Below are 23,269 nucleotides of genomic sequence, written 5' to 3' on the forward strand. Positions count from 1 at the left end.
AGATTCCAGCCTTCATGACCTTCCCTGAATTCTGAAGGGCAGTTTCAAACACACCCATGTTAGTGCATGTAGATACCCCTCATTCTACTTAATGGTTACATAGCAGTAAAGAATCCTCCTGCCAATGCAGGTGATGCAGGAGACACAGGTTCGATAACTGGGTCAGGGAGATACCCTGGAGTAAGAAATAACAACCCACTCCAGGATTCTTGCCTGGAAAATTCCATACACAGAGGAGCATAGTGGGTTACAATCCATGGGGTCACAAAGACTCAGACACAACTGAGCATACACAGAAAACTAGCCAGAATCTGCAGGCCAGAAAGAAAACCATAGCTTTAGCACCACCTTTGGGAAAACAAAAGGGAAACTATCAGCACTTGGCAAAGTAGTTAAAGGTTTGAAGATGGCATTTTAGGCACCATGAACAGATTGACCAAAGTGTGAGATTGAGAAGCACCACTCTACTGGAAGTGGAAGAGGTTGGTGGCTAATGGGAAATGCAGGAAATTTGGTGGGAGGCAGGGAGTGGAAAATGAGTCTGCAGATGCAAGCCACATCAGATCATGACAGTCCAGTTTTAAGGGCTTAGTACTTTAATTCTGCTGGTTGAAATTGGAAATGAATGTGCTAAAAATGAGCTTCAAAGCAAAAGTGTAATTCACAGGCTAACCCATTAGTATCTCCATTCTCTCTTTCCCAGACTCCTCTCCAAAACCTCTGAGGCTGTGGGGAACTATTATTAAACTTCTTTTTATTTGGCTGCACCATGCAGCATGGAGGATCGTAGCTACTCCACTAGGGACTGAACCCTCAACCCGCAGTGAAAGCACAGAGTCTTACCATCAAACTGCCAGGGAAGTTTCTCAACATTTTTCAAAATGATAACTCACAAGATTAAATTTCAGTTATTAATAGATGGAATACTTTTGACTTTCTGAGGATGGTTAATCTGAGGATGGGGGAAAGATAGGAGGTTGTATCAGTAGTGCCTTTAAAGAGTGCAGAAATAGGGTGGTGGTCTCCAGATAGGTGGTCCTACTGAAAACCTGAATGAAATGAAATATATCAAAAGTAATATCTGAATTTGTGTAGTCATTCTTCTCCTGGAGTACAGGCTAGAGCTGAGAATTTGGCCTTAGCACAGGCAGCAGGCCACTGCTGGGGCAGAGAAGCTAACAGAGCTTTCTGTGGTGGCACAGTGCTAGAATAACAAAGCTAGAAAATTAAAGGACCTCAGAATGCAACTTGTTTTCTCAGAATCTTGAGCTATGTTGGTCCAGAGGCTAAAGAAATAAACTTTTGAAACCATGTTATAAATTTTTGCAGTCTCATAGCATTGAGAAGACAAATACTTGCCAGAGGACAGGGGCCTCAACGAATGTTCAGTTCAGTCGCTCAATTGTGTCCGACTCTTCGCGACCCCATGAATTACAGCACACCAGGCCTCCCTGTCCATCACAAACTCTCAGAGTTCACTCAAACTCAAATCCATAGAGTCGGTGATGCCATCCAGCCATCTTATCCTCTGTCGTCCCCTTCTCCTTCTGCCCCCAATCCATTCCAGCATCAGAGTCTTTCCAATAAGTCAACTCTTCGCATGACGTGACCAAAGTACTGGAGTTTCAGCTTTAGCATCAGTCCTTCAATGAACACCCAGGACTGATCTCCTTTAGGATGGACTGGTTGGATCTCCTTGCAGTCCAAGGGACTCTCAAGAGTCTTCTCCAACACCACAGTTCAAAAGCATCAATTCTTCGGTGCTCAGCTTAATTCACAGTCCAACTCTTACATCCATACATGACCACTGGAAAAACCATAGCCTTGACTAGACAGCCCTTTGTTGGCAAAGTAATGTCTCTGCTTTTCAATATGCTATCTAGGTTGGTCATAACTTTCCTTCCAAGGAGTAGGCATTTTTTAATTTCATGGCTACAGTCACCATCTGCAGTGATTTTAGAGCCCCCCAAAAATAAAGTCTTACACTGTTTCCACTGTTTCCTCATCTATTTCCCATGAAGTGATGGGACCGGATGCCATAATCTTAGTTTTCTGAATATTGAGCTTTAAGCCAACTTTTTCACTCTCCTCTTTCACTTTCCTCAAGAGGCTTTTTAGTCCCTCTTCACTTTCTGCCATAAGGGTGTTGTCATCTGCATATCTGAGGTTACTGATATTTCTCCCGGCAATCTTGATTCCAGCTTGTGTTTCTTCCAGTGCAGCGTTTCTCATGATGTACTCTGCATATAAGTTAAATAAGCAGGGTGACAATATACAGCCTTGACATATTCCTTTTCCTATTTGGAACCAGCCTGTTGTTCCATGTCCAGTTCTAACTGTTGCTTCCTGACCTGCATATAGTTTCTCAAGAGGCAGGTCAGGTGATCTAGTATTCCCATCTCTTTCAGAATTTTTCACAGTTTATTGTGATCCACACAGTCAAAGCCTTTGGCATAGTCAATAAAGCAGAAAAAGATGTTTTCCTGGAACTCTCTTGTTTTTCAATGATCCATCAGATGTTCATAATTTGATCTCTGGTTCCTCTGCCTTTTCTAAAACCAGCTTGAACATCTGAAAGTTCATGGTTCATGTATTGCTGAAGTCTGGCTTGGAGAATTTTGAGCATTACTTTACTAGCGTGTGAGATGAGTGCAATTGTGTGGTAGTTTGAGCACTCTTTGGCATTGCCTTTCTTTGGAATTGGAATGAAAACTGACCTTTTCCAGTCCTGTGGCCACTGCTGAGTTTTCCAAATTTGCTGGCACATTGAGTGCAGCACTTTCACAGCATCATCTTTCAGGATTTGAAACAGCTCAACTGGAATTCCATCACCTCCACTAGCTTTGTTCGTAGTGATGCTTTCTAAGGCCCACTTGACTTCACATTCCAGCATGTCTGGCTCTAGGTGAGTGATCACCCCATCATTATTATCTTGGTTGTGAAGCTCTTTTTTGTCCAGTTCTTCTGTGTATTCTTGCCACCTCTTCTTAATATCTTCTGCTTCTGTTAGATCCATACCATTTCTGTCCTTTATCAAGCCCATCTTTGCATGAAATGTTCCCTTGATATCTTTAATTTTCTTGAAGAGATCTCTAGTCTTTCCCATTCTGTTGTTTATTTCTTTGCATTGATCGCTGAAGAAGGCTTTCTTATCTCTTCTTGCTATTCTTTGGAACTCTCCATTCAGATGATTATATATTTCCTTGTCTCCTTTGCTTTTCGTTTCTCTTCTTTTCACAGCTATTTAAGGCCTCCCCAGACAGCCATTTTGCTTTTTTGCATTTCTTTTCCATGGGGATGGTCTTGATCCCTGTCTCCTGTACAATGTCACAAACTTCTGTCCATAGTTCATCAGACACTCTATCAGATCTAGTCCCTTAAATCTATTTCTCACTTCCACTGTATAATCATAAAGGATTTGATTTAGGACATACCTGAATGGCCTAGTGGTTTTCCCTACTTTCTTCAATTTAAGTCTGAATTTGGCAATAAGGAGCTCATGATCTGAGCCACAGTCAGCTCCTGGTCTTGTTTTTGCTGACTGTATAGAGCTTCTCCATCTGATTTTGGTGTTGACCATCTGGTGATGTCCATGTGTAGAGTCTTCTCTTGTGTTGTTGGAAGAGTGTGTTTGCTATTACTGGTGTGTTCTCTTGACAAAACTCTATTACTCTTTGCCCTGCTTCATTCCGTATTCCAAGGCCAAATTTGCCTGTTACTCCAGGTGTTTCTTGACTTCCTACTTTTGCATTCCAGTTCCCAAAGAATGTACTAGGAGTTAAAAGACTGATGTGGAGATCTAACACTAATGATCTACAGCCTCCCTTTTAACCTGGGGCACTTAATCTGGATGTGGCATAAGGCTGAGAATTCAGGCTTGATCTCTGAGAGCGGCTGTTCATAACAGAAAAGCTAGTAGTACCTTTGATGATTGTACTGAGCAGAAGTGACAAAATGGTGGACTTGAAAGACTTCAAACGTATGGTTAGTCCTCCATCAAGATATTTGCCATATTGTGTAACTCTAAGAAGCAAGAGCCTAAACCTGTGAATCAAAAATACCATTGAAAAGCAGAATGAAATTTCTTGTAATTTCTCTGGTCTGAGGAAACCAAGAGAATCCTAGAGGGTTGTGCACTGTGCACAAGGGTAAACCAGACATAGACTGAATCTCATAAAACTGCAACCAGCTTCAACTAAGCACAGACCCTGATTGCCTTAGAGTGATCATCTGCACATTATTTGTCTGGCAGAGGAGAGGGTGAGCCCTCTCTTGTGGGAGAGAACAGCGTCTAGAGATTCTACAGTTTCTATACACATTATATGGCTTTCAATAACAGCATGAAAGCACATTCACACAGGTGATTCATTTCTTTGAAGTTAACAAAGACTTAAAATAATGGTAATCAAGGACTTCAAAAATAGAAAGAAACATGGACAAAATAAGCAATTTTGGAACAAAATAGAAAACTGAAATATGTTAAAAAATTAAATGATAGTTCTAGAACTGAGAAAGACAATCTGCAGTTAACTACAATATCTGAAATTGAGGGATAGTTTTAAGAGCAGATTGATATGCAGGAGACAGGATTAGTGAACTGGAAAAGAAAAGATGAATACAAAATTTCCAAACAGAAACTCAAAGGAAAAAAAGAGAAAATATAGGGAAAAGGTTAGGAAACAGATCTAGTACATTTTATACTGGAGTCCTAAAGGGGAAAAATAGAATGAGACAGAGGCAATATTTGATGAAATAAGGGCCAAGATTTTCCAAAACTTATGAAAATGTATCAACCTATAGATAAAGAAGCTCTGTGAACCTCAAGCAGAATAAGATGAAGAAAATTATATGTTGTAACATCACAATAAAACACTTCAGTAAAAATATATATATATAACCTTAAAAGCAGAGAAACTAGATACTTTTTAAAGCAGCAACAATAAACCTAATAGCAGATTTCTCAACAGAATTGTGGGATCCAAAGACAATGGAATGATATCTTTAAAGTGCTGAAAGAAAATAGCAAGCTAAATCCTACTTCCAAAGAAAATATACTATATAAATGATAGCAAAACAAAAAAAGAAAAAGAGTATTTGTCACCAGAAGACTTGCACTGAAAGCAATACTAAATGAAGTTCTTTAGTCAGAAGGCAAATGATCTCAGATAGAAACATGAAAATTCAAGATGCGATGAAGACCACTGGAAAAGTATATATGGAGATCAGTATACTGGCAATAACACACACAATAAGACTATCTTGTGGAATTTAACATATATGTAGAATCAACCTTCACAATGATAATGCGAAATGTGGGAAAGGGGTTAACAGGGCCCAAATAATTCTTACATTATGGGAAAATGGCATAAGTAATAATTTACATTAAACTGAGATATGACAAAGATGGATCTTTTAATTTAGGGTAATTACAAAAAAATAAAAGGATGTCTAATAAGTTATTAGGGAAAACTGAGACTATTATAAAACCTAAAACAAAAGAGGACAAGAAAAGAAGAAAAAATAAAACATGATTTTAAACATATCAGGAACATGGGAATTCTCTGGCCATCCAGTGGCTGGGTGCTTTCACTGCTGTGGCCAGGGTTCAGTCCCTGGTGGGGAAGCTAAGATCCCACAAACTGAACAGCATGGCCAAAATATTAATTATTAATTTTAAAAAATCAGTAACATAGTAGATAGAAACCAAACTATATCAGTAATTCCATTAAATGCAAAGGACTAAATACTTCAATTAAAATACTAAAATTGTCATGTTGGATTAAAAATCAGAGAAAACCAAACTATAATTAGTACAGGAGACACACGTTTTTTAAAAAGACACAGAAAGGCCCAAAATTAAACACAGAGATACACTACAATACTAACCAAAAAGAAAGCTGTATTAATATTAGACTTTAAGCTAAAAGCATTATTAGAGATAAAGACATTTCTTAATGAGAAAGAGATCATTCTGCCAGTAAAATATCATGATTTCACCTGTGAGTGTAGTGTGTGTGTGTGTGTGTTTCCAACAACATGACTTCAAAATCTTTACAGCAAATATAAACTAAAATATAGACAATTTCACAGTCATAAAGGGGAAACTTGGGACTTCCCTGGTTAAGATTCTGCCTTCAAACTCAGGAGATGTGGGTTCGATCCCTGCTAGATGAACTAAGATCCCACCTTGCACGGGACAACTAAGCCTTCACTCCACAACTAGAGAGAAGAAACCAAAACCTGATGCAGACAAATAATTTTTTCAAAAGAGGGGGGAAACTTGCACACATCATCCATAATGGCTGTGAGAACAAATATCATAAGCACAATTAACAAACTTGAACTTTCAAGAAGAAAGAACAGTCTTGTCAATAAATTGTGCACCAAGTTGGCCCTCAGCTGGCATCTAGGAACATTGCTTTTGAAACTCTTCCTATACAATGTGAGGTTATCTGCTGTGCTGGCATCATTTCAGTGAACACCTGCTTACCTTCTGGGAGCCTACAATTTTGGTGGGCCACGTATGCCTACATGGTTTAGCCCCCAGTAAAGCCCCTGAACACTGTGCCCGTGTTCCTGCATCCACTGCTGGAGGAAGACTCCATTCTGTGTGGCCCCTTCAGAGGGAGCTTCATGGTTTCTTCTAGACTCTGATCTGTCTTTTCCCCTTACAGATGCAGCTGCATACCTCTTCTGTGTTGCTGAAACAAATCAAGAAATCTTAGCTGTGAGTATGAGCATATGCTTCATCTTGTGAATTCTTCTACTGGCACATTGAACGTGTGGATGGTCATAGGACCAAGACGAGTGTATTGGAAGTGCTTACACAAATGGCATCACAACTGTTCCCCAAAATGTATATTGAGTTTACAATAAAATACTGTACACACAACTCAGTGTTCTTTTGCACTAAAAAGATTTCAACAAAAGCAAGCAAAAGATATGAGGAAAGCATAGCTCAGAACTTGGACACATGCCAGCATAATAAAAACAACTTCCTCCTGGGGTAAGAAAGGCATGCCCCTCCCTCTGCAACCACAAAACCTAAGAGTGCTGAAAGTAAGTTTTTAAAGAAATGTATCCTATTATATGAAAATGCCTTCAACTGCTAGAACTTTTAGGTGACTATTCCCTCTTCCTATTAATACAAAATCACATTCTTACATATACAATGAGAGCAGAAATTTAAATGTAACATGATACAAATAAGTGATAGAACACTATTTTAGGTTATCACCAAGACACTATTGCATTACAAAATATTTCTAGAACCAAAAATGTCAGCTGTCCACAAACTTTCTGCTAATTTCTACTGCAAAGTTATTACTATTAATGAAAAAACTCCTTGTCAAACTGTATCAATATGCAGTTTAGGAGTTTGCAGATCTCAGTACAAAAAAAAAAATTTAGAAATGACTAGTTATGGGCTTCCTTGGTGGCTCCGATGGTAAGGAACCTGCCTGCAATGCAGGAGAGCTGGGTTCGATCCCTAGGTCAGGAAGATCCCCTAGAGAAGGGAATGGCAACGCACTCCAGTATTCTTACCTAGAGAACCCATGGACAGAGGAGCCTGGTGGGCTACAGTCCATAAGGTCGCAGAGTCACACATGACTGAGAGACTAAGCAGCAGCAGCAGCTATCTATACATAGCAGTTTCTACTAGTGAAATCAGATGAATCTCTACCTGCTATCTTGTCTGTAAAACACAACCATCAGAGCAGTCAGAGAAGTACTATAAAAAATGAGAACTGTCACAAATAATCGGCATCACATTTTAGGGCCATTAAACTGCAATTAAACTTCTGTTTTAAGAAAAATTTTTGGAAGTCATAGTTAACAGTTGATAGAGTGATGGAAATAAACTTTTAAAATCTGGATTTGTCATTTATTTTATTATATTAATAGTCACTTCAATAGCTTCACCAAGAATCTCTCTTAATCCAAGGGGAAAATAAATGTCCCTAATCTTTCCACATTAAAAATACAGAACTGTGACAGAGCAGGATTCTGTAAAACATCAATGAGTAAATCATGTACAAAGCAGGTCACTGTGATAAAACAATAAAGGAAATGAAAAACTACATATGGTCATGTTTTTATCCTTTTTTAAAAAGTTACTGTTTTGAATACTAACTCAGCACAAGTTACCCTTGTGCTGTTTGTGTTTCTCACCTAACCCATTTTGATTCTTTTGAAATTGACAAAGTAACTTTAAAAATTCCCCTAAGAGAATTCATGGAGTAGCAAAAATGAATAATCATATATGGTTTACATAGGCATGTGTAAAGCTTGTTCAGGAATCATATGCTTTTGAGATAGTTGGGGAATAAGGGTTAGGTTATCCTGCATAGCCTGATAAATATACAATAAATCTATGATTTATTGTATATGGCAGTTGTCAGTGTCCAGAATCCAATTTCAATATGGTTTTTAAGTGTCTCAAAGCACTGAGGACCTTAAAAGGTGGGATTCAAAAGACTACCTACTTTCCTCATTCCCAAGAGGTCCTTAAATTAATGGCTAATCTACGAAAGAAGGTCCTTGTCTTCATTTAGTTAGGTACTGACGTACTCTTTCTTAGAATTAAACACATCAATAAACCCAAAATAGTGATCTGACTGATCATTATGCTGCTTCTGACTTTTAATTAATGATGAGAATTTGTGCTCACTCTTCAAGAGAGTGGCTGTACATTTCATATGTAAGCAAAGGCAAACAAGAGTTAGGCAAGCTTCTAAACTTTAATACAGAAAAACAAACACTTCCAAAAATAAATGTCACACACATAAAAGGTTTTTAAAAAGTGAAAGATATTCATGGAACAAAACCCTTTATTATCAAAATATACTAAATACTTAAATCTAATGATGTTGAGTGTTCAAATTCTGGGCCAACGTAGCTTATTAATAACATAGTAAAGTAGTGTTTTTCATGATAAGGCTGTTTTAAGACATCACTTAATATAGTTATTTTTTAAACCTATATTTTCTTAAACATCCATTTCACAATTCATTTATTTATTTTACATTCATTTGTAAAAACACATTGCATAACACTGGGTTATTTTGTGCTTTAATAATAATGAACCATGGTAAAATACTTCAGTGATTTGAAATCTTTGCTAATGACTATATCCATTACAGAATTTTTGGACACTTATACAGCTACTGCAATAATCAGAAGACCTACAACTCTTCTTAAAAATGATACTCATGTTTGGTAAACATGCTAATAATTAGAGATGTATTTTTTTCTAAGTTAGATCATCAGGATTTTCTAGTTTTCTTTTTTTTAATCTGCAAAGAAAATCTGCTCATTTAAGTCACTTTAAACTGACAAATTATAAAAAAGAGGAAAAGTGTCATTTTATAATTTTCTTTATAACTTCTGTGGTTAAAACATGGATGTCCTCTTTTAAACTATGATAGCAGTAAAATTCTATTTTTGAAATTCTAGATTTTAAAATGTTAAGAAATACAATGCTAGTTACATCTAGAGGGGTATTTTAATGAATTAACCTAATTATTCTTCAGGTTTATAAAGATTTTTCTTCAATGTGGGTGACACTGCCACATTCATCCACATTCATCTTACTAACTCTAGAAAATAATTCATTTTATATGGGATCCAAGATAAATCCCAACATATTCTAAATTCTCTTCTGTAACAAAGGACTAATGTATATCATCCTTTAGATTGACAATTTAGTAGACAGATATAAATCTAAAGCAAAATTTATATAATTAACAGTGCTTAAGTTGGACACAACTAAGAGACTAAGCACGCACTCAATGCCAAGTACAACACACTTCATCCTTACAATTTGGAATTAATTTTCATGCAAAATTTTATATAGAGCATTGATCCTTACTGGTAGATAAGGCAGATTTTCATCTTTCAAAGTAACCAGGACAAATAGTAGAAAAAGCATTTTATTTAAATGGAAAAAGCTACATTAAGATCTGTAAAAGGTGTCAATATAATATTGCCTATACAGAAAAAATTCAGATGTGAATAGCAACAAATAAAAGTTATACATCTTTCTACTTAGCAGTGCAATTAATTCACATTGTAATAAAATTAAGTCAAGTATAACAAAATCAAAACGTTTCTCCATAATCAGTATACTGAGAATTACAGTGTAAAGATCATTTCAGGTTTAAGAAACCTGCAATCAATCTACAGAATACCCCAAGACAAGGGGGACAGTTAATTCATTTCATTATCAGCTGTTGGGTTTTTTCAATACTGTTCACAGGGAAGAAGTAACAAGTTGACATACATGTAAATAGAATATATTTAGTCTATACAATAAAAAAATACAAATTATAAAGTGAGCTAACAAAGAATGAAATCTGAATACAGATTTATAAAACTGACAACATCTTAGATAACACATACAGTATTTTTCATGTAAAAACATCTAGTTTCAGCAAAAAATAATTTGGTTGCTTTTCAGATGCACTGTAGATCTTGTAAGCTGAAGATGCAGATGTCCAACTATCTTAAAAACCATAATAAATGTCTTTCTCCATGCATACAAAATGATAAATGCTCTCATCACAGTCTCAAGAATATTTTTGGAAGTTTGTTTTGTCTTGCTTCAGAAATACATTTAAAATGGGTAAAAATAAGGATTTCATGGTACAATGAAACAGTAAACAGTGCTCAATTTACTGCTAATTGTTGAAAAAAACCTAGATTTTACAGTACTCTGGTATATATGAAATTTTTTTTTGATTTTACATTGCATATTTCTGAGTCCATTCTCTTGCGTGTCTGTTGTATCTGTAGATATACAAAAGGGATACAGTAAAAACATACAAATTAAATGTTTCAGAAGATCTGTCTATGCAAAACTGTCTAACTTTTTACATTTAATCACAATAATCATACACATACCAATTATTGGGTCAATGTGACTTTGGTTCATACATAAATAAAACAGAAAACATAGGGATTTCTTAAACTAATAGATCTCTTTACAACCTATATGAAAATGTACCTAAGTTATAAATAACAAAATAAAGAAGTCATAAATAACAAAATAAAGAAGTCAATTTCTAATACAAATCCATAAAAGCCAACCCTGAATGGTCATTATATGTAAAAAACAAATGAATCAATGGTACCAGCAAGGTGTAGGTCAGTTTAGGGGTAGTTAGGGATAACTTCTCTTCCTGGGAGAAAGTAAAGAATATGACATTCAGTACTTTCCAATTACCAACTTCTTAAATTTTAGATTTACTACTTAGAATTATATATAGCTTGACAGTTACTATCAAAAAACATGCATATTATGCAAAGGCAAAATAAATACTATTAAATAGTAAAGGATGAAACAATAAGTGGGAAGGGGTGAGATTTTTTGTAAAAAAAAGTAACAGTTTAAAAAGAAAGATTTACTCCTTTGGAAAGATAAACTTAAAAAAATAATGAGCGTAACTAAATGTACTTAAATACACTGATAATACTTATGTTTTGGCAGACTACATAGAAATGCATAGAAACCAATATAAGCAAACACTTACTTTTCTTTGTCTGATTTATAGATTTGTGCAATATCTGGTACTAAGGGATCATCTGGATTAGGGTCACAAAGCAGAGAACATATGGACAATAAAACTAGATTTAAAAGAGAACACCATATTAGGTAGTGAGTTTTCTACTTTATACAAAAGTACATATGTAAAAATAATTTTAATGAATAGACAATAAACTTATAAAGAAAAAAAGCAAAAGGAACACATTAAATTACATTTGAGATTAAAACACACAGACTCCAAATACACAGTTGGAAAATATTAGGATAGCATCCTAACCTCAGATGTTTCTTAGAGATACTTTTTTACTTTAACAAGAAAACTGTCCACTTTTTATTCTATTTTAATGCAAACAAATCTCTGTTCTAATCAATTCAAGGTAAAGCAATCAAATTATAGTTAATAGTCCAAACTATTTTGGGAGACTGAGCTCATGCACTTTTTATTTGGGCTTAGAGCTGAAGAGGGAAGATTTGTAAATTACTTTCAATGAAATTTTTTATTACATGTACAGTATTTGTATCAAATGCATTTGAAAATAATATGCACAGCTATCATTATATAACTTGTATATTTTACAACATAAATTAAAATTGAAAAACTATAGTAGTTGTTTCTTGCCATGTTGAATCCAAATATCAGTGCAAATATCTATACTTTAAAAAGCAAAACAAACAAACAAGAAAACTAAGTATCTGACAAAAAAGGGAACAAGGACTCTGGTTCCTCATTGTCTGCTTCCATGCCACCACTTCCAAGGGGATACATGGAGTCTTTGGAACAATCTTCCATCTTCACCTTCCTCTACTATGTTCATTTTTCCTACCGTTACACATCCAAAGGTGAATTTATAAGGCAGATGTGATCCTTAAATGACCTGGAAAGGGGGCAATAAGGGCTAAGAAAAACTAACATTTCATTCCTCTATTATCTTTCATCTACCCAAAGAAATTTTAAGTCGGTATATTAAACAAACAGTGTAAATTATCTGGGCTCATGTCTCCAGAAAGTTTCTAAACTTAACTCATGATAAAAAGTGAAATAAAACATTTAAAATATTAAACAGTGAAAAATGAACACATATAAGGAAAATACAAGCTACTTTATAAACTAAGCAAGAGGGAGGTTCCTCATCTCCCCGCTCCTGCTACCAAGAGACCTGTACCCTGATTTCACTATTATGCACACAAAACAAATGTTTTGAGGGAACAGGTAACAATAGTTAACGTTCATTTGAGGCCACAGTACTGGAAAAGGTCAGTTTTCATTCCGATCCCAAAGAAAGGCAATGCCAAAGAATGCTCAAACTACCACACAATTGCACTCATCTCACACACTAGTAAGGTAAAGCTCAAAATTCTCCAAGCCAGGCTTCAGCAATACATGAACCATGAACTTTCAGATATTCAAGCTGGATTTTGAAAAGGCAGAGGAACCAGAGATCAAATTGAGAACATCTGATGAATCATCGAAAAAGCAAGAGAGTTCCAGAAAAACATTTATTTCTGCTTTCTTGACTATGCCAAAGCCTTTGACTGTGTGGATCACAATAAACTGTGGAAAATTCTGAAGGAGATGGGAATACCAGACCACCTGACCTGCCTCTTGAGAAACCTATATGCAGGTCAGGAAGCAACAGTTAGACCTGGACATGGAACAACAGACTGGTTCCAAACAGGAAAAGGAGTACGTCAAGGCTGTATATTGTTACCCTTCTTATTTAACTTATATGCAGAGTACATCATGAGAAATGCTGGGCTGGATGAAATACAAGCTGGAATCAAGATTCCTGGGAGAAATATCAATAACCTCAGATATGCAGACGACACCACCCTTATGGCAGAAAGTGAAGAAGAACTCAAGAGCCTCTTGAGGAAAGTGAAAGAGGAGAGTGAAAAAGTTGGCTTAAAACTCAACATTCAGAAAATGAAGATCATGGCATCTGGTCCCATCACTTCATGGCAAATAGATGGGGAAACAGTGGAAACAGTGGCTGACTTTATTTTGGGGGGCTCTAAAATCACTGCAGATGGTGACTGCAGCCATGAAATTAAAAGACGCTTACTCCTTGGAAGGAAAGTTATGACCAATCTAGACAGTATATTAAAAAGCAGAGATATTACTTTACCAACAAAGGTCTGTCTAGTCAAGGCTATGGTTTTGCTAAGTCACTTCAGTCGTGTCCGACTCTGTGCAACCCCATAGACGGCAGCCCACCAGGCTCCCCCGTCCCTGGGATTTTCCAGGCAAGAACACAGGAGTGGGTTGCCATTTCCTTCTCCAATGCATGAAAGTGAAAAGTGAAAGTGAAGTCGCTCAGTCGTGTCCGACTCTTAGTGATCCCATGGACTGCAGCCCACCAGGCTCCTCCATCCATGGGATTTTCCAGTATGGATGTGGCAGTTGGACTATAAAGAAAGCTGAGCGCAGAATTGATGCTTTTGAATTGTGATGTTGGAGAAGACTCTTGAGAGCCCCTTGGACTGCAAGGAGATCCAACCAGTCCATCCTAAAGGAGATCAGTCCTGAGTGTTCACTGGAAGGACTGATGCTGAAGCTGAAACTCCAATACTTTGGCCACCTGATGCAAAGAGCTGACTCACTGGAAAAGACACTGATGCTGGGAAAGATTGAAGGCAAAAGGAGAAGGGGACGACAGAGGTAGAGATGGTTGAATGGCATCGCCGACTCAAAGGGCATGAGTTTGGGTAAACTCCGGGAGTTGGTGATGGACAGGGAGGCCTGGAGCACTGTAGTCCATGGGGTTGCAAAGAGTCGGACATGACTGAGCGACTGAACTGAACTGAATTGAGTGCTTTACTATGTGCTAGTTGTATAGTGATCATATGTGGCAATACTATTATAATTTCTTATTTGACATATGAGGAAACTAAGGTTATGTGAAACTGTTCTTAAAGGACCACTTCTAAGCTAACTAATGAGAATTGACTGTACAGCACAAGGGATTCTACTCAATGCTCTGTGGTGACCTAAATGAGAAGGCAATTCATAAAAGAGGGGATACATATATATGTAAAGCTGAGTCACTTTGCTGTACAGCAGAAACTAACACAATATTGTAAAGCAAATATACTCCAACAATTTTTTTTTAAGTTTCTAGAAGTTGACAAAATGAATTGTTTTTTATAAAAAGCTACCAATATCAGAAGTATTGAACACCTGGCAGTCTGCACTTTCTCTTGTAATTATTTAGCTGCATACTTCAGTCAGTTCAGTCATTCAGTTGTGTCCAACCCTTTGCCGCTCCATGGACTGCAGCATACCAGGCTTCCCTGTCCTTTACCAACTCCTGGAGCTTGCTCAAACTCACGTCCATTGAGTTGGTGATGCCATCCAACCATCTCATCCTCTGTGGTCCCCTTCTCCTCCTGCATAAGCTAACTGAATTTCATTTTGTGATACTACTGCAGCAAAGTTTATTAATTTGAATAACCTTATGACAGTTATCTTTCCTATATCTAGTATGTAACAGTTATGTGAAAGATTTTTTAAAAAACACTAGCATCTACACAAACATTTTATAGGGAAAAATTGCTATTCATAAATAACTAACTGATCTGAAGCACTGTTACTTATCTAATACTTGAAATAATCATGGCTGTGGATACTGCTTCCTATAAAGCTTATCAATTTTTACACAAGTTATATAATCAGGTAGCATTTACTTTAAAAAAAATTTTAATGATCATCAATTCTTCCTCTAAATTCTTCAAGAGAAACAGTATCCTTAAATGGTATAAACAGGGGAAACTACCAAGTTACTTTGAGGGGCAGATGTTTCTATATCAAAATAGTAACTCAGGCTCTCTTCTGTTAGAAACAAGACAAAATTAAGAGAGTGGCAAAGCAAACAGCATTAGTGAATTAAACAAACAGTTTCAGATGCCCTACATACACATCTCATAATTTAGCAAAGAATAATGCTATATAACTGTGAAAGTTGAGAATCTGCATGGAGTATATATCAGTCCTTACAATGATGCTATTAATTGCCTGAAGTTTAGACTAACATGCTATATGTATTGCATTATTCTAAAGTGTAAATATGTCTTTCTTTCTTTTTTTTTTTTTTTGGCTATACCATGAGGCTTGTTCCCAGATCAGAGATTGAACCTGGGGCCCTTGGCAGTGAAAGTCTACAGTCCTACCCATTGGACTACAAGCAAATTCCTGTCTTTTTAAATCATTTACTTTATCTGCCTAGTTTGCCATTACTTCTTAGATGAAGTAAAAGAGAGGTAAAGCTTTATTATGTCAATAAATAATTTCATTTAATGAACGGGACAACTGGTCCTAAAATCTTATTTTCACTTCTATGTGTGTATCTCTTTCTGTGTCCCTGTCTGTTTTTAAAGATAAAGCCCAAACTAAAGGAATGAACTGTCAACAGGTTTATCCCCAAATTTCTAGTTCTACCATTTTAAATTTCTCTCATTTCATCATTTAGATCAGCCCATCAACCCCCCAAGCATGAGTAATATAAAAGCTATGGAAGGAAAGCAAAAGCAAAGCAGAAGAAAACACAATTGATTGGTGTTTTGTTTCAAACTTTAGTCTCTAAGACCTTTTCACTGTATTTTTTCTGTCTCACTGTTATTAACTGTTTTAAATCTGATAAATGAAATTACCTTTTGACACAGTCAGAGCTGGTGACCACTGTGACCTCAGGATATCAAGACAAATACTTCCATTACTGTTTATGTTTGGATGGTAAATTTTTGTTGTGAAAGCAATCTAAACATAAAACAAAACAAAATTGTTGATAATCCATGAACTATGAAAGCAAACAGAACCAATTTGCTCTAGGGTAAAATGTCCTCAATTTCATATGACCTTAGAGGAGAAATGTATTCAACACAAACTGGATGAACATCTACTTTATCCGAATGTAGTTTTAGCTACTGATAATGTGAAAGCAAGTAAATTCAGTTTCCTGCTCTTCCTAATGCCAAGCAATTGAGAAGTATTTTAGAAACTGTAATAAATAAGTCTGTAATAGCTGGTATGACTAGTTGAGTAGTACCTGAGATATTAACCATGGCTTTCATTACCCCTCAAACCGATCCTTCCCTTAATTTAATGATCAATTGACACCTGGGTCTAGAAATAGAATGCTGACCCTATTCTGGAGGAAAGTTAAGGGGCCCCAGCTTATTACCTGTCCTAAGAAATCTACCAAGAATTCTAATCTTTCACAAATATTGTTATATCATTTCATATATAAAGTTAATCAGATGTTTTTAAAAATCTAAAGTAATTATCTCTTGAGTGACAGAATTTGTTAATGATTCGCTCCCTAACTGACACCCCATCATTTGTTGGTTTCCTTTTTAGAGCTAAGCTAAATTTAATAAGAATGTGTTTTAATCTTTCCTATTTTTGTGCTTAGTTGCTCAGTTGTGTCCAGCTGTTTGTGACCCGATGAACTGCAACTCTCCAGGCTCCTCTGTCTCTGGGGATTCTCTAGGCAAAAATACTTGAGTGGGTTGCCATGCCCTCCTCTAGGGGATCTTCCCAACCCACGGATCAAACCCAGGTCTCCAACATTGCAGGTGGATTTTTTACCACAGAGCCACCAGGGAAGCCCAAGAATACTGGAGTGGGTAGTCTACCCCTTTTCCAGGGGAACTTCCCAGCCCAGGAATCAAACCGCGGTCTCTTGTATTGCAGGCAGATTCTTTACTAGCTTAGCTAGCTACCAGGGAAGCCCTTAATCTTTCCTATGCTAAATATAATAAAAGGACTGTATCTTATTTATTATATTTTGTATTCCCCAGTGCAACAGAATATGGTAGGTGCTCAATAAATATTGGTTGAATACTTAAAAATTGAGAAAGAAGGATCAGCCTTGGAAAGAAAATCCCCTGAATGGAAAAGTCTAATTCTTGACCATAACAACTTCCAAACTACACATATGTAACGAGGAAGGTAAGACAGGTTCGGGAAGCTAATTTCTAACCTAACAGATACTGCTTTTTGTTTACAGACATAGTAAAATATTTGATGAGGAAACATATTTTAGATTCTGTGGCTTTATATAAAAGTTTGGACACACCAACCCACCCACAGTCTTTTGACATCATGAAAATATCTCTGGATAGAGAGTAAATTCCCTGACATAGCGGTGACATCAATGATAAAAATAAAAATACCTTTGGTGGTTTAAAAGGATAGTCTGTCGGAAAATGTACAGTGAGAAAGAAGACTCCACCTTGATATGCGCTATCAGGCTGAAATTACAAAATAATTACATCAGTGTCTGACTGCTGTATTCATTAGTAATCCAAGATGATTCCCTCCAAATATAATGGTTTGAAAAAGAAAATGCCATCCTTTTGTCTTAAGTTCAAATCATTTACCTTGAAAACAGGTTTCTCTTTGTAGGCATGAAGGAGGATTTTCCGGCAATCATGCCAAAATCATAGTTTAAAACAAAACAAAAATAGGACACACACAGTAGAGTGGTGTGACTTGCCCAAATAAACCTGTTTGTGAGTATAGGTTGTTAAAGATAAGTATACACACAAGACTCTGTGAGAAAAGAATGATGATTTGCAGCAGTAATCAGTATAAAAGAAAAGGGCTGAGGCTAGTATATTTCTCTTAATTATAAAAACTAAGTTTCCGTGCTCCTTCCTTAAAGGGGCAAGAATCAAATCTTCACTTAGTAACAGTTTACAAAATAATGTGGAAAGTGGGAAAAAGCCACAAATGAAACCAGAGAAATTCAGTTCTATAGAATTATCAAATTAGGAATCAACTTTACAAGAGGAATTTAAATTTGGCCATATGCCTTTATAGCAATTAGGAAATACTTGTTACAAGCAAGAAAAAAGAAAGGATGATTTTAAAAAGGGGGAACGGGAAAAAAAGTAGCAAAAATACTTTTAAATTTTATTTTAATTCATTTATTTTAATTAAATGTATAATGTTATACTCTGTCAATATGTTGGTAAGAACAGAAGGCTATCAATACTTCCTACTTAAGTTTCTACATAGATATTAGAGGACCATATTGAATAATTATTCTTACTATATATTGTTTAATTCTAGTTTAGCAAAAATTATAAGGAATGTAGAAAATATAAGTTAATTACAATCAACAGATATGATCTTCTTAGATACTCAATTAAACTATACAGTGGCATATTTACATTACTAAAATAAATGAGGGTATGAGTAACATAAATTGCTACATGTGATTCACCTGAGAAATATTTGTGGAGGGCTATAATTCATAAAGGTGAGAGGTGATATTTTGAAAGTTCTTGGTAAGCAATGAAAAAAGATTCCTATTCAAGTAGTTAAACAAATATGTTGCACTTCACCCTTTAAAAAACAAATTTAATGTAACAATTTAGTGATTTAAAACATTTGCCCAGGACTCCTGCTCTGAAGTCAGTAACTGGTGTATCTTTTAAAAGTTAAGCATGAGGCAATTATGATTAAAAACTCTATGGCTTCCTGGCTAAAGCTCTTTCAAAGGAGGGAGGACAGAATGATGCTCATGGAAACATGTTACTGCTGCTGCTGCTAAGTCGCTTCAGTCATGTCCGACTCTGTGCGACCCCATGGATGGCAGCCCACCAGGCTCCCCCGTCCCTGGGATTCTCAAGGCCAGACCTGTTCCTAACACACTCTTATCCAGATGCAGACCTGAGGTGTCAGTGCCCATTCTCACGCAATCAGATTTTTGCCCACAAAAAGAAAAGTCACAATTGCTTCTCAGGTGTAGAAAGAAATAATCTTAACAAAGGCAATAAGTATAATAAGAAGTCAGTTACAGAACAGCAGGTGATTTTGAATTCAGGACAATGCAACAAAAGAGGCAAGCTCATGAGATGGCAACAGAGCCACTGCAAAATTGTATCTGATCTTTCACACAGCGATGAAACACTGCAGTGAAACTTACTGCTCGTTACTTGTAGGAATTCCATTATTGGGTTAATTAGACTTATATCTAACCTACTAAAACGTTGAGAGTAATTATGCTTAGTTCCAAACAACTTTCTGTATTTAAAGAAAGATAAAGCAAACACGAAGCCTGGTTGCAAATTGTGTGTGTTCCATTACTACGCATAATGATCAGGGATTTGGCAAAGCACTGTAAATGTGTTCCGAGCAAGTATTTGCCACCAGGGCTCTAGAAAATCATCATAAATCCTTTACTCATATTTTGCTTTCTGAGTGAGTCAGAGTACAAGAAAATTCAACCCTAGCCACAAACATCTAATCAAAGATGAAATGATAAGAATGAAGGATGGCTGAAGGGATTAATTTCATATATATGAATCATACTTACAGGCCCCATAATAGTTGCTTGCCAGTGGAACACTGAAACAAACAAAGGGAGTTTTGGAGTCATTAATAAGAGTTCAAACCTGTACTATTAATGGTAGCAAAATCCTAGCAAGAGAGTAAAGCTTACAGTCATCTCCCACAGGTCCAGCCGAACAGTGGGCAGGTGGGTCACGCTGTAGATCACTTAACTCCTGAAGCAAAGCAAAAATACTTCAGATTAATTCTTTCCCAGTGAAACAAGTACAATAATCCATGAAGACACAAACAATTCATTTAAATATCATTTTAGGCAGTTCTATTCAAAATATGGACACATAAAATGTACTATGTCATTGATGGACAGAAGAATATGGAATAAGATATTAAATTCCTTCATGAGACAGCTCCAAATTTTAAAAAATTAAATGAATTAAAATATTGTTTTTCTTTAGGATCCCTAATACAAAATATTTTTGAGTATCTTTTGTATGCAGGGTAACTGAGGATTTTTTTTTCCCTCATAGATCCCTTCTAGATTAAAAAAAAAAAAAACCACAGATCCTACTTCAACCAGTTTATAATCTAATTTGGGAGAGTGAAGGCTCACGGACAGATGGATATTTAAGGAACAACATGAAGGTTAAATGGAAAGAAAGGAGAGTAGCTGGGCCATATCTTAAAGCCTAGCACACTGATTCATATGCTCTTTTCTGCTTTCAAGGAAGCAAAAGATCATGGAAAAGGCACAGTTGTAGTTGGTCAGTCCTAGGTTGGCATTCAAGTCCTACCATAACTAATGCTATGACTGTGGGGAAGTAATTTACCTTCAGTTGGGAAGGAAATCACCACCACCAACTATGAAAGGCGTAATTTCAATATAAAAGACTGTAAGTTAGGACTGAAGAACCTAATTTAGTTAGGCAATCCGTTAGGGAATGTCTTTGAGGAAGTGACATTTCAGCTTAAATCTAAAAGGATGAGTAGAAGTTAGTTTTGGGAGAACTGATACTGTCAGGTATGGCAGCATAAGATGAGGTTGAAAGAACAGGCAGAGGCCAGGCAGAAAACTGAGAACAATATACACCATATTCAGGATTTGGGGCTTTATACCAAGTACATTGGGAGGGGTTTTAAGAAGTAGCATAATCTGATTTAAAAGATGGCTCTGACTATGTAATGAATGGATCAGAGATGGGAAAGAGGGGAAGCTACAAAATTAATTGCTACAGGCAATAATAGAGGCTTGGACTAGAAAAGAGGGAGATAAAAGAGGATGGATTTGGGATATTGTGAAAAGACTGCTTGTGACAGGATTGATGATGAATTGCGCGTATAGAGGAAGGACAAAAGTCACAAATATACATGATGAAAACAAGCAGCAGTTAATATTTACTCAATGTTTTATCATCTTAATAATCCTGTCAGGTAGGTGTTATTATGCTTCCCATTTTATAAACAAAGAATAAAAGTGGCATGGTTCATTATGTGCTCACAGAACTAGTATAGTGTAGAACTGGGATTCAGACCCTGGCAGTAGGCCTTCTACAGGTGTAGATACCATTTACTGAGAAGTGGGAATATACTAGATGATGTTGACCTGGAAAGTAGATACACCAAACCTGTGATCCCTGTGATATCAAAGAAAAATGTATTCAGCATACAAGGCTAGACCTTAAAAGAGAATGATACTATAAATTAGAAAATCATTGTATATACTCTGTATTTGAAAACTGTGGGGATGATATAAACAATTTCATGGGAACGCATGTAAACAAATATTGCATTCATCAAATCTAAGATGCTGTCAATGGCAAATCACATCCTTATGTATCAATAATTGAGCACAAATGTTGCTGATTAATTTTAAGACACCATCAATTACAAGGCACATCCAGATTTTAGAAATGTTAAAATGAAAAAGATGGGCATCTTAGCATCATTGCAATGAGTTTAGTGCTCTAACAGAGACAAACAAGAAAGAGGATGTGGTAGGGAAAAGCTTTCCTAAGAATCTGAAACATGAGCTAAGTAACCAAGCTAAGTGCAAACTGAGGTCTCCTTCCAAGTTTTCTAGTCCCTTCCAGAGTAACTTGGTACTTTCCTTTTTGTTGTTGCTTCCCCACAGCTTGTGCTGTGCTTCTCTTCCTAACAAGAATTAACTAACAGAGTTAGCAGCTTCTTTGGTCCCAGTATAGTTCAACGATAAAGTAGAAGATTTCAGTGATAGTGTTAAAAAAGCAAGGCTTTGAAGTTTAAGTCCAAGTACCATCAGTTATTTGCCACATGATCTTGGGCAAAATCTTTTTCCCTCTACAAGTGGCTTGAGGAATCAGTTCCCCAACCAGGGATCAAACTTGGGGCCCCAAAAGTAGAAGCACAGAGTCCTTACCACTGAACTGCCAGGGAATTCCCCATAGCCTCATTTTAGAATGACTGTTTTATTTAACCATTTTCTAATTTGGGCTTTTAGGAAATTGCTTTTAAAAAGATTCATCACGTTAAGTTTTCTAAACATTAGTGTAAATGAATAAACGGAACTTCTTGGCCCTTATTTTAACTAGAAAACTAGTTTAAAAATGACAATGTCTTATGAAACTGAAACAGAATCGCACATATAGCTGGAGGAGGGGTGGCATGGGAGGTTAGGGTTAGCAGATGTAAGCTTTTAAATATAGAATGGATAAACAACAAGGCCCTACTGTATACCATAGAGAACTATATTCAATATTGCTATGATAAACCATAATGGAAAAGAAAATATACATAAGAATGTGTGTGAGTGTATATGTATATATACATGTATAACTGAATCACTTTGCTATATAGCAGTAATTAACAACATTGTAAATCAACCATACTTTAATTTAAAAATAATTTTAAAAAGAAAAAAAGTCTCTAATTGAGATTTAAAAAACTGTTAATGATTTGCATGTATATATTTTACAGAGTGATGCATATGTGAGTAAATCATACATAAATACATACAAAATTAATTTTACTAACAAAAAACCCCAAATCATATTTTACTTGGAATAGCCTTGAAGAGCATTCAAATTTCAAATGTCAGACTGTTCTTTCAAATCCCTTCAAAATAGTATAAAAAAATGGTCATTATCATATTCTTAAATTTTTGTGCCCTGATTCTACCTCCTGTTGGAAGTTAGAGCTAAGGATGAGAAAGATAAACTCTAACAAGAGAACTCCTGCAAAGGCCAGGTTCTTAAGTTGTCTATTTAAAGGTGACATTTTAGGAAAGCTCACTTATTATAGAAAAGAGGCAGCTGATGGTACACCAAACATTCTTAACAGTCACATCAGTCATTCAGTTCATTCAGTCGCTCAGTCGTGTCCGACTCTTTGCAACCCCATGAATCACAGCACGCCAGGCCTCCCTGTCCATCACCATTTCCCGGAGTTCACTCAGA

At 36.2% G+C, this 23,269-nt stretch overlaps 1 protein-coding gene across 3 annotated transcripts in view; it reads right to left on the reverse strand.

The window, feature by feature from the left end:
* Nucleotides 1-8,829: 8,829 nt before the first annotated feature.
* UBE2D1 (ubiquitin conjugating enzyme E2 D1) overlaps nt 8,830-23,269 on the reverse strand; it is a 38,821-nt gene continuing 24,381 nt past the window's right edge. The window contains exons 2-7 of one of the 3 annotated variants that reach the window (XM_052660716.1): nt 19,993-20,056; nt 19,867-19,898; nt 17,717-17,794; nt 16,193-16,298; nt 11,532-11,625; nt 8,830-10,788 (exon numbers count right to left, since the gene is read on the reverse strand). In XM_052660716.1, coding sequence (XP_052516676.1) covers nt 10,743-10,788; nt 11,532-11,625; nt 16,193-16,298; nt 17,717-17,794; nt 19,867-19,898; nt 19,993-20,056 — 420 coding nt within the window. In that variant the 3' untranslated portion in view covers nt 8,830-10,742. Of the gene's footprint in view, nt 10,789-10,963; nt 11,181-11,531; nt 11,626-16,192; nt 16,299-17,716; nt 17,795-19,866; nt 19,899-19,992; nt 20,057-23,269 lie in introns of those variants that run through there. The other 2 variants (XM_052660717.1, XM_052660718.1) reach the window with 2 other exon arrangements.

This window comes from Budorcas taxicolor, chromosome 23 (assembly GCF_023091745.1).
Source record: "Budorcas taxicolor isolate Tak-1 chromosome 23, Takin1.1, whole genome shotgun sequence".
Taxonomy (NCBI): Eukaryota; Metazoa; Chordata; class Mammalia; order Artiodactyla; family Bovidae; genus Budorcas; species Budorcas taxicolor.